General features: G+C 41.3%; 1 protein-coding gene across 1 annotated transcript in view; it reads right to left on the bottom strand.

Moving 5' to 3' along the window:
- LOC135112829 (cytochrome P450 3A41-like) overlaps nucleotides 1-13,204 on the bottom strand; it is a 15,019-nt gene extending 1,815 nt beyond the window's left edge. Inside the window, exons 1-5 of the mRNA XM_064027684.1 lie at nucleotides 12,855-13,204; nucleotides 12,153-12,342; nucleotides 11,255-11,930; nucleotides 10,847-11,065; nucleotides 10,412-10,472 (exon numbers count right to left, since the gene is read on the bottom strand). Coding sequence (XP_063883754.1) covers nucleotides 10,412-10,472; nucleotides 10,847-11,065; nucleotides 11,255-11,867 — 893 coding nt within the window. The 5' untranslated portion in view covers nucleotides 11,868-11,930; nucleotides 12,153-12,342; nucleotides 12,855-13,204. The remainder of the gene's footprint in view (nucleotides 1-10,411; nucleotides 10,473-10,846; nucleotides 11,066-11,254; nucleotides 11,931-12,152; nucleotides 12,343-12,854) is intronic.
- Between the last annotated feature and the right edge of the window lie 139 nt (nucleotides 13,205-13,343).

The raw sequence follows: 13,343 nt of genomic DNA, 5'->3' as shown, positions 1-13,343 counted from the left end.
AGTAAACAAGAGTGGTGAGTGATAACACAACACCAAAATCTCCCTATGCAAGTGTCAATTATTATCACCATGTTATGTATTTTACGCATTATCAACATCGTTATGGAGTTTTATTGACAAATTACAAATGCTTCATTACGTGTGGAATATTTTAAGATAGGAATACAGTAAGTAAACAAAAGTAGTGAATGATAACAGAGCACAAAAAATTTCTCCCTTTGCATATGTCAAGTCCTACCACCATGTTTTATGTTTAAAATATTCCACAGGTAATGGAGCATTAGTAATTTACCAATAAAATTACCTATGTTGACAATACGTAAAATACATAAATATAAAACATGGGTGTACGACTTGACATATGCAAAGGGTGAAGATTTTGGTGTTCTGTTATCACTCATCACTCTTGTGTACGTGCCCTATTCCTAGCCTAACATATTCATATACAATGAAGCAATACTGATTTGTCAATAAAACCTCAAAAAGTAGTTGATAATACGTATAAATATATAAAATATCTGAGTGATATTTTGATGCTGTCGCCTCGATATGGTGCGCATGCACTGTGATGTCACCCGGGAGAAATCTGGAAACGGGAGAGATTTGGCACACACCACCACTCTCCTAATGCGCGGTTCACACTAGTAGTACATATTTTATGATTCTGCATTCGCTCCCCTCTCCGACGATGACGTCAGAAAAATGCGGAGCATAAGAAGCAGATGAGTTGGTTAGGATATGCACACACTTTTGGTCTTCCGACCGTAGTTTGCATTTTATAAATGTAAACATTAGACATGGAGCCGTCGCAGGGGCTTCTCCAGGAGGATGAAGATGAGGAGCTTCTCCTGCTTGCTGCATGTGGATTTGCCGCTGCTGAGTATGAAAGTCGAGAGAGAAGGAAACGAAGGGTGTGGTCACGCTAAGTGACCACACCCTTCACACACAGTGACTTCTGATCTTTCTAAAATTTCTGATTGGGGCAGAGCAAACTTGGTATTGTTCAATGCCTCAAAAACTCAATTCCTCCATCTATCAACTCGACACAACCTTCCAGACAACTACTCCCTCTTCTTCAATGACACTCAACGGTCCCCCTCTTCTACACTGAACATCTTCGGTCTGTCCTTTACTTATAATCTAAACTGGAAACTTCACATTTTATCTCTAGCTAAAACAGCTTCTATGAAGTTTGGTGTTCTGAGACGTCTCCGCCTGTTTTTCTCACCCTCCCAGCTGCTAACTCTGTAGAAGGGCCTTATCCGTCCATGTATGGATTATGCTTCACATGTCTAGGGGAGTTCCACTCATACTGCTCTTCTAGACAGGGTGGAATCAAAAGCTTTTCGCCTCATCAACTCCTCTCCTCTAACTGACTGTCTTCAGCCTCTCTCTCACCGCCGCAATGTTGCATATCTAGCTGTCTTCTACCGCTATTTTCATGCTAACTGCTCTTCTGATCTCGCTAACTGCATGCCTGCCCTCCTCCCGCGGCCTCGCTGCACAAGACTTTCTTCTTTCTATTTCCCTATTCTGTCCACCTCTCTAACACAAGAGTTAACCAGTATTCTCAATCATTGATCCCTTTCTCTGGTAAACTCTGAAACTCTCTGCCTGCTTCTGTATTTCCACCTTCCTATGACTTGAATTCCTTCAAGAAGGTTTCAAGACACTTACTTATTCATCAATTTCTGACTACTGCTTTGACCCTTTTATGGGACTGGCATTTCAGTGGGCATTTTTTCTTATTGGATTTTTGTTGCCCTTGGCCAGTGTCCTTCCTACATAAAAAAAAAATAAATAAATTACTAGAACGGTCTCTGGATGGTGAACATAAAGTTTTGATGGCGTTTGAGAAGAAGGCTGATCCAGATTCATTCTGTGCGGTCTACAAAATGACTCCAGACACTTTTGATGAAGTTTTGGTGCTACTCGCCCCTCATCTAATAAAAGAAACCACAACTTTCAGGGAGCTGTTATTGTACCAGAGTGCCTTTGCAGCACACTAAGGAATGTAGCTTGCTACCGCTTTGATTAGTTGGGTTCCGAATATAAAAGAATATTTTCTGGCACAGTTGTGCTGATCTTTTCATTCATCATATTTCAAGAATCATGTACCTTGGATGCAAAATGATGCCACCTGATGCACTGCTGGTCCCGGAAATGTGATATTATGAAAATAAATCATGAACCTGGCCAAGGACAGCTAGGCGTGCGCTGCTGCTTGGGGCTAGGGGCTATTGTTGCACATTGCTTGTTATTATCCCTATTAGGATAGGTTTGGTTAATATCCCTTGGGATGGTCGAGGTGAGGCACATCCCTTTGGATTAGATACCATGGCCACAATTTTTAGTTGAATTTTTTAAAGTTACATGGTCATTTGCCCCCCCAAAATATTTATATATGAGATCAACATATTGCAGCTCCTTGAATATAATGTATATACAGGTGTAAATCAGTGTGGTGCTGCGGCCACGAGGAAACACGGCTGGGTTTGAAAATGGCGCTGGCGGACTCTCTGTTGTTGTTTACATTCAGGCAGCGTGCCGTATTTCTGAACTTAGAATACTTTTTGTTTGCTTTTTCTTGACGACATACACAACATAATTTACAATTATTACAATATCTAAAATTACAATTATGTGTTTCATACAAATTTCTACAGCACTGGAATACTCATCAAAAAAAGTATGGACAACACCGCATCCGCAAACATGCACAGAGTTGACTTGGATTCACACATGAGCGGATGGGAGTGACGTCATAGTTGGAGTGGAGAGCGGATGCGGAATCCGCGAAAACGTACTAGCGTGAACCGCGCTTTACCACAACACCCAGTCGAGTTTCGGGTAGTCTCGAGTACAGTCTTAGTGGTTTGGCGCTCCTTTGTACTGTTATATGCAGCGAGATAGAGAACAGAGACACAGCGAGAAGAAAAAGAAAACAGAAAAGGAGGAAGGAAAGAAAGAACAAATGAGTGGTGGGGGGAGGAGCTTGGGACAGGCGTTGATTATAGTAATTGTGTTAAATTAGAGGTTATCATTCCCTATTTAATTTCTACCATTTCTCCTTTTCTCCTATAGGAGATAATATAGTTGACGAATTGCTCTCCTCACAGTGTAGTCGATTTTCACCCAGTTCTCCAAATAACCCCACATTGATTTTTAAAACATAATGTTCAATTTAATAGCGAGATGCAGCGAGCAGGGAGCGGGGCGGATCACCTCTCACTTCACCACTTCCCCTTCCCTTCCCTTCCTCCTTCCCTCTCTATCTCCCGTCATGTGGCTGGCTGAGCTGGCCATCCATCTTTTCTCACGCCTTACGTAAGCCTTACGACTCAGTAGCGAGCAGATAACTGAACGAGATAGAAGTGGAAAGGCGTGTAAAAGTGATATCATAGGGAGGGCATACTTGTAATATATCTACGGGTGTGATAATTGGGTTACGCCCTACTGTATTGGTTATTATTATTTGGCCCTGCGAAAAGACCGTGATCTGGGCGGATCTAGATATTGAAAGGGTATGAGTTGCTCAGTAGCTCCTTACTCCTGCATTGTGTGAGCGGTGATTCCACGTGCAGATCTAAGTTTGTCTCGACGTCTATTGTGTCTTTGTACAACGTACTAAAGGGAGCAGACACCTGTTTTTTTCCCCCTTTCCTACAGAGGCGGTGTACTGTTGTGGGTTACGTGTGTCTGAGCGTCGTGTGTCTTGTGTCCTCTTTAAATGCTACTAATGTCTGGGGTTGCAGTTGCAACTGTCTGGCAATAGAGGTTCTCATAGTATTTGTTTCTAGGCTACAGCTGTTTAGTTTTTTTTTTTTTTTCCAGATTTCCATCAGTGTTTTCAGGGGTGGAATCTGTCTTCTGGAATTGTAAATATGCTGTGCTCTATTATATGTTATCTAGTCTCTACAGTCTTTGTTCCCTAGCACGTAGCCAGTTATTTTTTTTTTTCAGCCTTGTGGGTAATTTGGCATTTCTCATGCTCCCTTCTTGTTGGTGGGTTAAATAGAGTGCCGACCTATTGATGCTTGTAGGCTAGTTGTTGGAGACCAGCAGGTGTCTGGATTCGTCATATTTGTGTCCTGCACTAGGCTACATGGTAGGTACCCTAAGGATTAGCTGACCCGAAGTAGCGGCAGCTGTGAGGAGGACTGTATCTAGTCGTAACAGTACCACCATAGATTACTTTAATATACGACAGCCTGTTACAGCTGTTTCACTGGCACACCCTGAACACTCCTTGAGCGCCTTAACCATGTTTGCAGTGCCTTCATCAGCTGTTTCAGGGCCTCTCACATGCTTTCTCCTGCCTGCCTGCCTGTCAGTCTGTACTCCTGTGCGACTACTCGTTGAGCTACTGTCCCCATTGCTACAAGACTTTGGATTCTACTCAGTCATCAGTCTTCTCTTCAATACTGCATCTTGACTGCTTTAGTACTGCTGTTCTCGTCGTTTCAAGACTGGACTTCTCAGCCATAATTCTGCATAGTCGCCGTGTGCATTATTAGTGTATTGCCAATGCAGTGTTATTTTTGCAATTTATTTGGCATAGAAACTCCATATCCTTTTGTTTGAGGCACCCAGTGATATATTGTTTTCTTGTGATTCGCTGTTGTGACGTCACGGCCTGTGTGTGCCTTGCCAGTGGCCAGTGGTTACGTCACATATATTTCAGCCTCTGTGATTGGCTCTGGCACAATGTACTTTACCGCCTTTCTGCTGGCGTCCCTTGCACAGTTTCTAAGTGGCTGAACATTGCTCTGATATCATTGTTTGTGTTACTGTCTTGTGCGACTTGCACATAAGCACTCTTTACACATTTACATACATACATCAGTTATTTTCATTTTTCTTATTTGTGATTTGCGGGTCACCTACAATGTCCCCATATTATGTTTGTTACGAAGACGCAGCTGATATAAGACCGGGTAGTTTCCTGGTTCAAACAGTCCGAACTGTGTCTGCCACCTCCCACGCGCAGCGTCTTCTTACCACGACCCGCTTGTCAGTCGAGTGAGTCTTGAGTAGCTTCGGGCCCAGATTTTGCTGGTTGAAGCTCCTTTGTGCCACCATAGTATACTTTCATATGCGGCAGCCTGATACAGTTGTGTTCCTCTAGCACCCTCTGCGGCACCTTAAGCAACCCTCAACGGCGACTGCAAACAACAAAACAAGAATTTGTGTTTGTACGCACAAGCTCTCTCTCTCTCTCTCTCTCTCTCTCTCTCTCTCTCTCTCTCTCTCTCTCTCTCTCTCTCTCTTTCTGTCTGTTGCTCATAATTTTTCACCAGTCTGGTTAGCAAGAGAGAGAGAGAGAGAGAGAGAGAGAATTAACCAAATTGCTAACAAACAATGAACAGACCCGTTATATTTTCAGATCTTCTATAGGAGATAGACTGTGCAGAAGCATGCTAAAACATCATGATAACTTTCTTTTGTTTATCTTTCGTTTGCTATATTATAAAGATAATGTTCTGTTCCTTCATGAATATGCGTAATCCCGCTCACAAATTCCACAGTTTAAAATAGGTATTTTTTTTCTTAATTAATTTATTTATGAGTGTATTTATTGCTATAAAAACAAATAAAAAGTATCATTACACGCAAAGTGCGTATTTTATAACATTTTATAAATCTTTTCTCTCTCTCTTTTATTTTTACGTGTTACGGATTCCAGTTAATGACAATGAATAAATTAAGAAATTGAGTTTTTGAGGGAATGGGTAACATCAAGTTAGACGTCATGTGACTTCTCTATATGAACTGTTTACTTCCTGCTGGTTTGGGTCTGATAAATGACGTTGAGAAATGAAGGGTAGAAATCACCTTAAGAATGAATAACGGGGACAAAGTAGGAGACAGGATAGTGTAATGTCAAACATCACTGTTGATAGGTTTAGAAGAATAGTGACCATCTAAGCCTGCAACAATAAGACTGGCATAAAAGAAACTAGAAAGGTGAAGAGAAACGGCTAGAAACCGTATGAGAGAAACTTAGAAATTAAAGATTAATGCATGACTTTTTATAAAGACAATAGCAAAATTTTCATCGAAATCACCAAGAGAAGATTCTTTAATGGAGGTTAAAAGTAGATCATTCACACCGAAAACCATGCTGACGATTAAAAAAAAAAAAAAAAAAAAAAAAAACTCATGAATATTTACGAAATGCTTTAGAATTTCCCTGTCAAGGACAGACTCAAAACCTTTATAAAGACGCGTGTAATACTGATCCTAGTGTTCCCAAGGTGAAAGGGAAACATGAGGTACAAGACGACTGTGGTATATTCATAAAAAAAATGATGCACCCACTATGCCACATGTCTGTCAGGCTCCTTGGCAGGCCCATGATTGACGTCACTGCTCGCGCAACCGGTGTCGTAGGTTTTAGTGACCAGCTAGTAGTTTCAAGTGACCAAGTGTGCGCGCAGCCCCATTTTCACTGCCAGATGTACGACTCATTTACTCCCAGTCACGGCAATGCACCGCCCTCTCTGGACTCTCTTTAAGGATAGTAATCTTACCAAGCATTACCTAACCTAACCTAGCATTATCTAACCTAATTCAAATTACGTGTAGCAATACATCTTGTTGGGTTTCATTTACGATTTGTGTGAGCATCCCCTGAAAAGGCGGATTGGTGGTGGGGCCATTTTCTTTGTTACCTAGGACAGGTGTATTTAATAATTACTATATATTTCCTTTGTTCATTTAATATGTTTAGTCTTTGTTTGTAATATGATTTTTTTTGTAATATGATTTTGATGCCTTTGTACATCCAATCTAAAATGAATATGCAATGCTGGTGTTTGCCACGTCAGGCACTCGCCACGTCACCTGCCAGTGGTGTACTCGGGGCTGCCTCGGGAAAATAAAGAATTCTCTGCTTGTACGCCGGTCTATTCGTTACTCCTCCTCTATCTAAGGACGCTTTGTCTTCATGAAGAGAAACTGCCGATGTTGGCCCTGCCTGATAAGCTTTGGGGGCTAACACACCTAATCTAATCTAACTTAATCTAACCTAGAAGACGTGTTGCATTACCTAACCTAACTCCTTCTCCGTTGGGCTCTTCGACCACAATCTTATATCTGTATCTTGTCCTATCGCCCCAATCCCTCCTCAGAATTACCCTAACCGGAGGTACCTATGGCGTTTTTGCCTCTGCTAGTTGGGGGGACCTGAGGAGGTGTTTTGCTGAGTTTCTTTGTAATGACTACTGCTTCCGTGTCAGAGACCCGTCCCTTTGTGCCGAGGGCATAACAGAGGTATTCGTGTCTGGCATGGAAGCATACATTCCTTACTCTTTTCTCGACCTAAACCTTCCAAACACTGCCTGCTCTCGTGCAATACATGATGGAGAGGTGTCCCACAAAAAGTACTTGAGTCTTCCATCACCAGAATCTCATGCGCTTTATATTTCTGCCCGGAATCATGCCAAGTCTGTTCTCCAGCTAGCCAAAACCTCGTTCATTAATAGAAAGTGTCAATCTTTCAAGATCTAACTCCCCTCATGACTTCTAGCCAAAAACATCTCCAATAATTTTGCTTCTTTCCCTCTTTTATTTCAACCAGATAGCACCATTGCTATCAAATCTATCTCCAAAGGTGAAGATCTAGCTCCTCTCATGACTTCTGGCACCTAGCCAAAAAAATATCCAATAACTTTACTTTTTCCTCTTTTCCTCTTTTTTTTTTTTCAAGCTCATGGCATCATTGCCATCTCATCTATTTCCTTCTACATATACCTTGGATGATTCAGAGCTTGTTCCTACCACTTCTCCACCCTCTGACTATTTCATGTTGCCACTTAAGATCCTTCGCAGTGATGTTTTCCATGCCCTCGCTGGCCTAAACCCTCGGAAGGCTTATGGACCTGATGGGGTCCCTCCTATTGTCCTCCAAAACTGTGCCTGCGTGCTCGCATTTTTCCCTTGTCAAACTCTTTCAACTCTGTTTTTCAATATCTACCTTTCCCTCTTGCTGGAAGTTTGCCTACATTTAGCCTGTTTCTAAAAAAGGGTGACCGTTCTAATCCCTCAAACTATTGTCTTATTGTTTTAATTGCCTAGCTCTCTAAAGTTTTTTAATCTATCCTCAACAGGAAGATTCTTAAACACTAATCACTTAACGTCCTTCTATCTGATTGCCAGTATGGGTTCCCTCAAGGCCACTCTACTGGTGACCTGGCTTTTCTTATTGAGTCTTGGTCATTTTATTTTAGAGACTTTGGTAAACTATTGGTGTTGCCTTAAATATATCAAAACTTTTAATAGAGTCTGGCAAGAAGCTTTGATTTCTAAACTACCCTCGTATAGCTTCTATCCTTCTTTCTGCAACTTTACCTCAAATTTCCTTTCTGAACTTTCTTTTGTTGCAGTAATAGATGGTCACTGTTCTTCCTTCATATCCATTAACAATGATGTTCCTCAGGGTTCTGTTCTGTCACCCGCTCTCTTCCTATCATTCATCAATGATCTTTTAAGCCAGACTTCTTGTCCTATTCACTTCTATGCTGATGATACCACCATGCACTTTTCCACGTCTTTTCGTAGACGTCCAATCCTTCAGGAAATAAGCAGTTCTCGCAGGAAAGCCACAGAACGCCTGACTTCTGAACGCTATGAAATTTCTAACTGGGGCAGAGCAAACTTAGTATTGTTCAATGCCGCAAAAACTCAATTCCTCCATCTATCAACTCGACACAACCTTCCAGACAACTATCAACTTTTTTTCAATGACGCTCAACTGTCCCCCTCTTCTACACAGAATATCCTTTGCTTATAATCTAAACTGGAAACTTCACATCCCATATCTAGCCAAAACCGTTTCTGTGAAGTTAGGCATTCTAAGTCGTCTCCATAAGTTTTTCTCACTCTTCCAGCTGCTATCTCTGTACAGGGGCCTTATCTGTCCATGTATGGAGTATACTTCACATGTTCCACTCATATCGCTCTTTTTGACAGGGTGGAATCAAAAGCTTTTCGTCTTATCATCTCCTCTCTTCTAACTGACTGTCTTCAGCCTCTTTCTCATTGCCGCAATGTTGCATCTCTTGCTATCTTTAATGCGAACTATTTTCATGCCAACTGCTCTTCTGATCTTGCTAACTGCATGTCTCACTTCCTCCTGTGGCCTCTCTGCACAAGACTTTCTTTTTTCTCTCAACCATATTCTGTCCACCTCTCTAATTCTCAGTCATTCATCCCTTTCTATGGCAAACTCTGGAATCCCTGCCTGCTTCTGTATTTCCTCCTTCCTATGATTTGAGTGCTTTCAACAGGGAGGTTTCAAGACACTTATCACCTCAGTGAGCCTTTTTTTATTATATTTTTGTTGCTCTTGGCTGGTGCCCCTCCTACATTAAAAAAAAAATAATAAATACATAAATAAAAACCTTTTGTTTCACTCTAGATTACCTTTTAATTGCTTATTTAAACTAATTTACATATAAGTAAAAAATAAAAAAAATAAAATAAATAAAACCTCCCAAAAACAATAAACCCACCTCTGCATGAAAGAAAAATGAAACCCAAAAAATCCAATTGGGTTGGGTTAAAAAAAAAACACCGGGTTTTTTCCAACCCTGCACAGTGGTGATCACGATAGCCCAGGCCAAGTCCAGGCACAGCGCATTGACCTCTCTCTCTCTCTCTCTCTCTCTCTCTCTCTCTCTCTCTCTCTCTCTCTCTCTCTCTCTCTCTCTCTGCCCCCGTCACTCACCTACTTCTGCGGTGTATTTTACCGCCTCCTATTGCTTTCTACATCATAATATTCCTGCTGATTCTTGTAACCAGTCTTGATAAATTTATTCACAGTGACATTATGGTGCTTCGCGTGAAGCTTACGACTGTAAGGAAATATGAGTAAGTTAGTGAAGTGCTGTCAAATCACTACTTTCTCACTGCCTTTTTACCAGTTTCTCTCGGACTCTGTGAGCCAATCGCCAGCCACCTTCAACCAATCACCAGCCACTGTGTAGCTAAGTATGTCCTTCCTCTCACGCAAGAGGAGCAAGTTTCGCCATTTTATGTGAGACAGAGTTTACTACTATACTACTACTACTTCTGCTACTACTACTACCACCATTACTACTGCCACTACTACTACTGCTACTTGCTTTCTGTGTGTGTGTGTGTGTGTGTGTGTGTGTGTGTGTGTGTGCGTGTGTGTGTGTGTGTGTGTGTGTTGTTTTTGTAACAGTGCTTCATCATTGTATTCATTTTCGCTATTGTATTCATTTTCGCTAATCGTATTAATTTTCGCATTTTCCATTGTTTCTATCTGCACTCATCACTCCCATCCCATCACCTTCCTCACCACTCATCATTCCCTACAGCATTTTGTCTTTGTAAAATGTAAGAACAGCAACCACTCACAAAGGCACCAACAACTTTAACTTACTTGTATTGTTTGGTGCACATCCGCTCCCCTACAATTCCTGGTGGGTAAAGTCTCAGCGTTTCTGGGATAAAAGAGCGCGGTGGAAGAAATAAGGAAAGAGATTAACTAAACAGTAATGGAAATATGAAATGAAACATGCTGAAAAAATTATACTCAAGTGAATAGTTAAGTATATTGAGAAAAACAAGGAGAGCATGGGCCTCAGACAGAGCGAAAAAGGAAAGCATGGACCTCAGAGAGAGAGAGAGAGAGAGAGAGAGAGAGAGAGAGAGAGAGAGAGAGAGAGAGAATAAGGGAAAATGGTTGCAATTTGTCATCTACGTTATGGTTAAATTTTTGTGTTGTGATGTTTACCGTAGTTGTGTGCATTACGAGTATGTACGTAAGCGAAAATCATTGTCTCACAAGACATGAGGGTAGATAATATATACTCACCCATTAGAACAGCGTCCAGGTATTTGGCTTCCATGATCCCCTGGTAGTTGATTGAGCCGTGCTCCTTCACAAGCTCCTGCAGCTCTTGCCGAAGCTGATGTTGGTACTGGGGATGCCTGGCAATGTTGTAGACAGAGAAGGCGAGTGCCGAAGCAGTGGTATCATAACCAGCCACAAGGAATAGCACACTCTGCGCGACTAACGTTTGCTCTCCAAATACTGTGTAGAAACATATGGTACTAAGTTAAGTATACTAATATATTATGTGTCTCTAACTCAACATACCAAGCTGACATCCTCACAGAGAGCTAACACACACACACACACACACACACACACACACACACACACACACACACACTTCAAAATATATAAGTACAAACAATAGATATTAAGAAATATAATTACCTTTTTTTCCTGGACGGATATCGTTTTCCGAAGCTTTCGCCTCCAGCAGCAGATCTAAAAAGTCTCCTCGTCTTTCTCCTTTCTCCCGAAGCTCAATGTTTTCTTTGGAGAGCTTTGTGAAAAATTCAATCTGGGGATCATCCACTTTGAATCCAAGAAAATTATATAATTTTGGTAAGACTATCATGAAAATCATTTTCAATGCTTTAAGACCATGAAAATTGAAAAACTGCTCAGCTTTGTCTGCAAACACGGGCTTGGAATCAGAAAGCGAGTTGCATTCAATACCAAAGGCACAAGAAGCAATTGTATCCATGGTGAAACGACCAAACATGTCCTTCATGTCAACAGGCCTGTTGTTGACTGCATTCTTGAGAGAAAAAGAAACCAGGTTATCTGCTTTTTCGCAAATCAAATGAAACATACTTCGCATTTTGCCAGATGAGAATGTTGGAGTCATGACAGCTCGAAGGTCTTTCCATTCCTCACCAAATTTATTAGTGAGCATCTCAGTCATGATGGAGCCTTCCTGGTCCCCGAACCGACGCCTGTCTACGAAGTGTTCAAAATCCTTCACCAAGATGTGCTTAAGAAGTTCAGGGTCAGTAATCATAAGTACGGGATTGAAAAACTCGTACAGCCCATAAAACTTGTGGTTGCGTAGCTCTCGATAAAACTGAAAGATAAAAAATGTGCCTGAAACAGACTGGCTACATAAATAAACATCAAGATCACACACACACACACACACACACACACACACACACACACACACACACACACACACACACACACACACACACACACACAAACACACACACACTCACAAGAAATTATGATACTGAAAATTATAATTCATGCAATGCCATAGAAAAATGCCATTTATCTATCGTCTCACCTTATTTAAGGAAATCCAGCGCTAACCAATAACGAAGTATTTCATATGGCCAATGAATGGCAGGGCTGGCGGAGAGACCACGCCCTTAGATGCCCAGTAATTATGTCGCCATTTAGAGTAGGTCCACAACAACACTAGTACGGCCACCAACAGCAGCCACGTCTCCGCACTCATCTCGCCTCACGCTGGTCTAGGGAACCACGAACTAAGTACCACAGTATCAGAATGCAGTTCTTCTCACTCGTGCTTCACAATTATCAATGAAACCATGTAACATCAATACTATTGTGTAATCTTTATCTTCCTAATGCTCTCTCTCTCTCTCTCTCTCTCTCTCTCTCTCTCTCTCTCTCTCTCTCTCTCTCTCTCTCTCTCTCTCTCTCTCAACAACACACACACACACATTTACTAACAGCAAAAACATTATCAGTCACAGTAGCCCCACAACCATCACATCCTCACAACAACAATAATTAAAACATCATTAGGAACGTTAATAATAATAATAATAATAATAATAATAATAATAATAATAATAATAATAATAATAATAATAACAAAATGAAAAGATGAAAACACGCACGAGATATCAAAACTGAATACTAGCAAAGAATGTTATATTTCACAAAGATTATGATATTTTTTTTTACTCTTAATAACACATAAATCCGTATTACCACACATGCTTACCATATACTTTACCTTAGTTTCGGGGAAATTGTAATCTTGGCAGAGGTATGCTATGAGCAAGCAGTTTCTGCTGTGTCCACTGAAGCACTGGCACTTGGTCATCGGATCCAATGAGACTAACAGCAGCCGTGATGCGACATAAAGAAAACGGGAGATGATAGGGGAGGAGGAGGAGGAGACTAACAGGATCAGGAAGAGCAAAATATACTCTTTAGACACAGCCAAGTAGTTGCTAAACCAATGAATAGTTTGGCAAAGGTGTACAGAAGAGAGAGAGAGAGAGAGAGAGAGAGAGAGAGAGAGAGAGAGAGAGAGAGAGAGAGAGAGAGCAAGCATGAGTTTTAAATATTGGAGGCTAAATGGAGTTGATAGAGTTTCAAGGCCACGTGGTATCAGAGCGCGCACACAACCCCCATCAGCATGAGCTGGGAGACGAAAACACAGGAATGCAATGTAGACGGATCGCCATTTTCACTCTTAGTAAAACATTCCTTTTGAGTG

The sequence above is a fragment of the Scylla paramamosain genome, chromosome 24, assembly GCF_035594125.1.
Source record: "Scylla paramamosain isolate STU-SP2022 chromosome 24, ASM3559412v1, whole genome shotgun sequence".
NCBI classification, from domain to species: Eukaryota; Metazoa; Arthropoda; class Malacostraca; order Decapoda; family Portunidae; genus Scylla; species Scylla paramamosain.
Note: the sequence above shows the minus strand (reverse complement) of the source record. Positions and strands in the feature narration are given on the sequence as shown.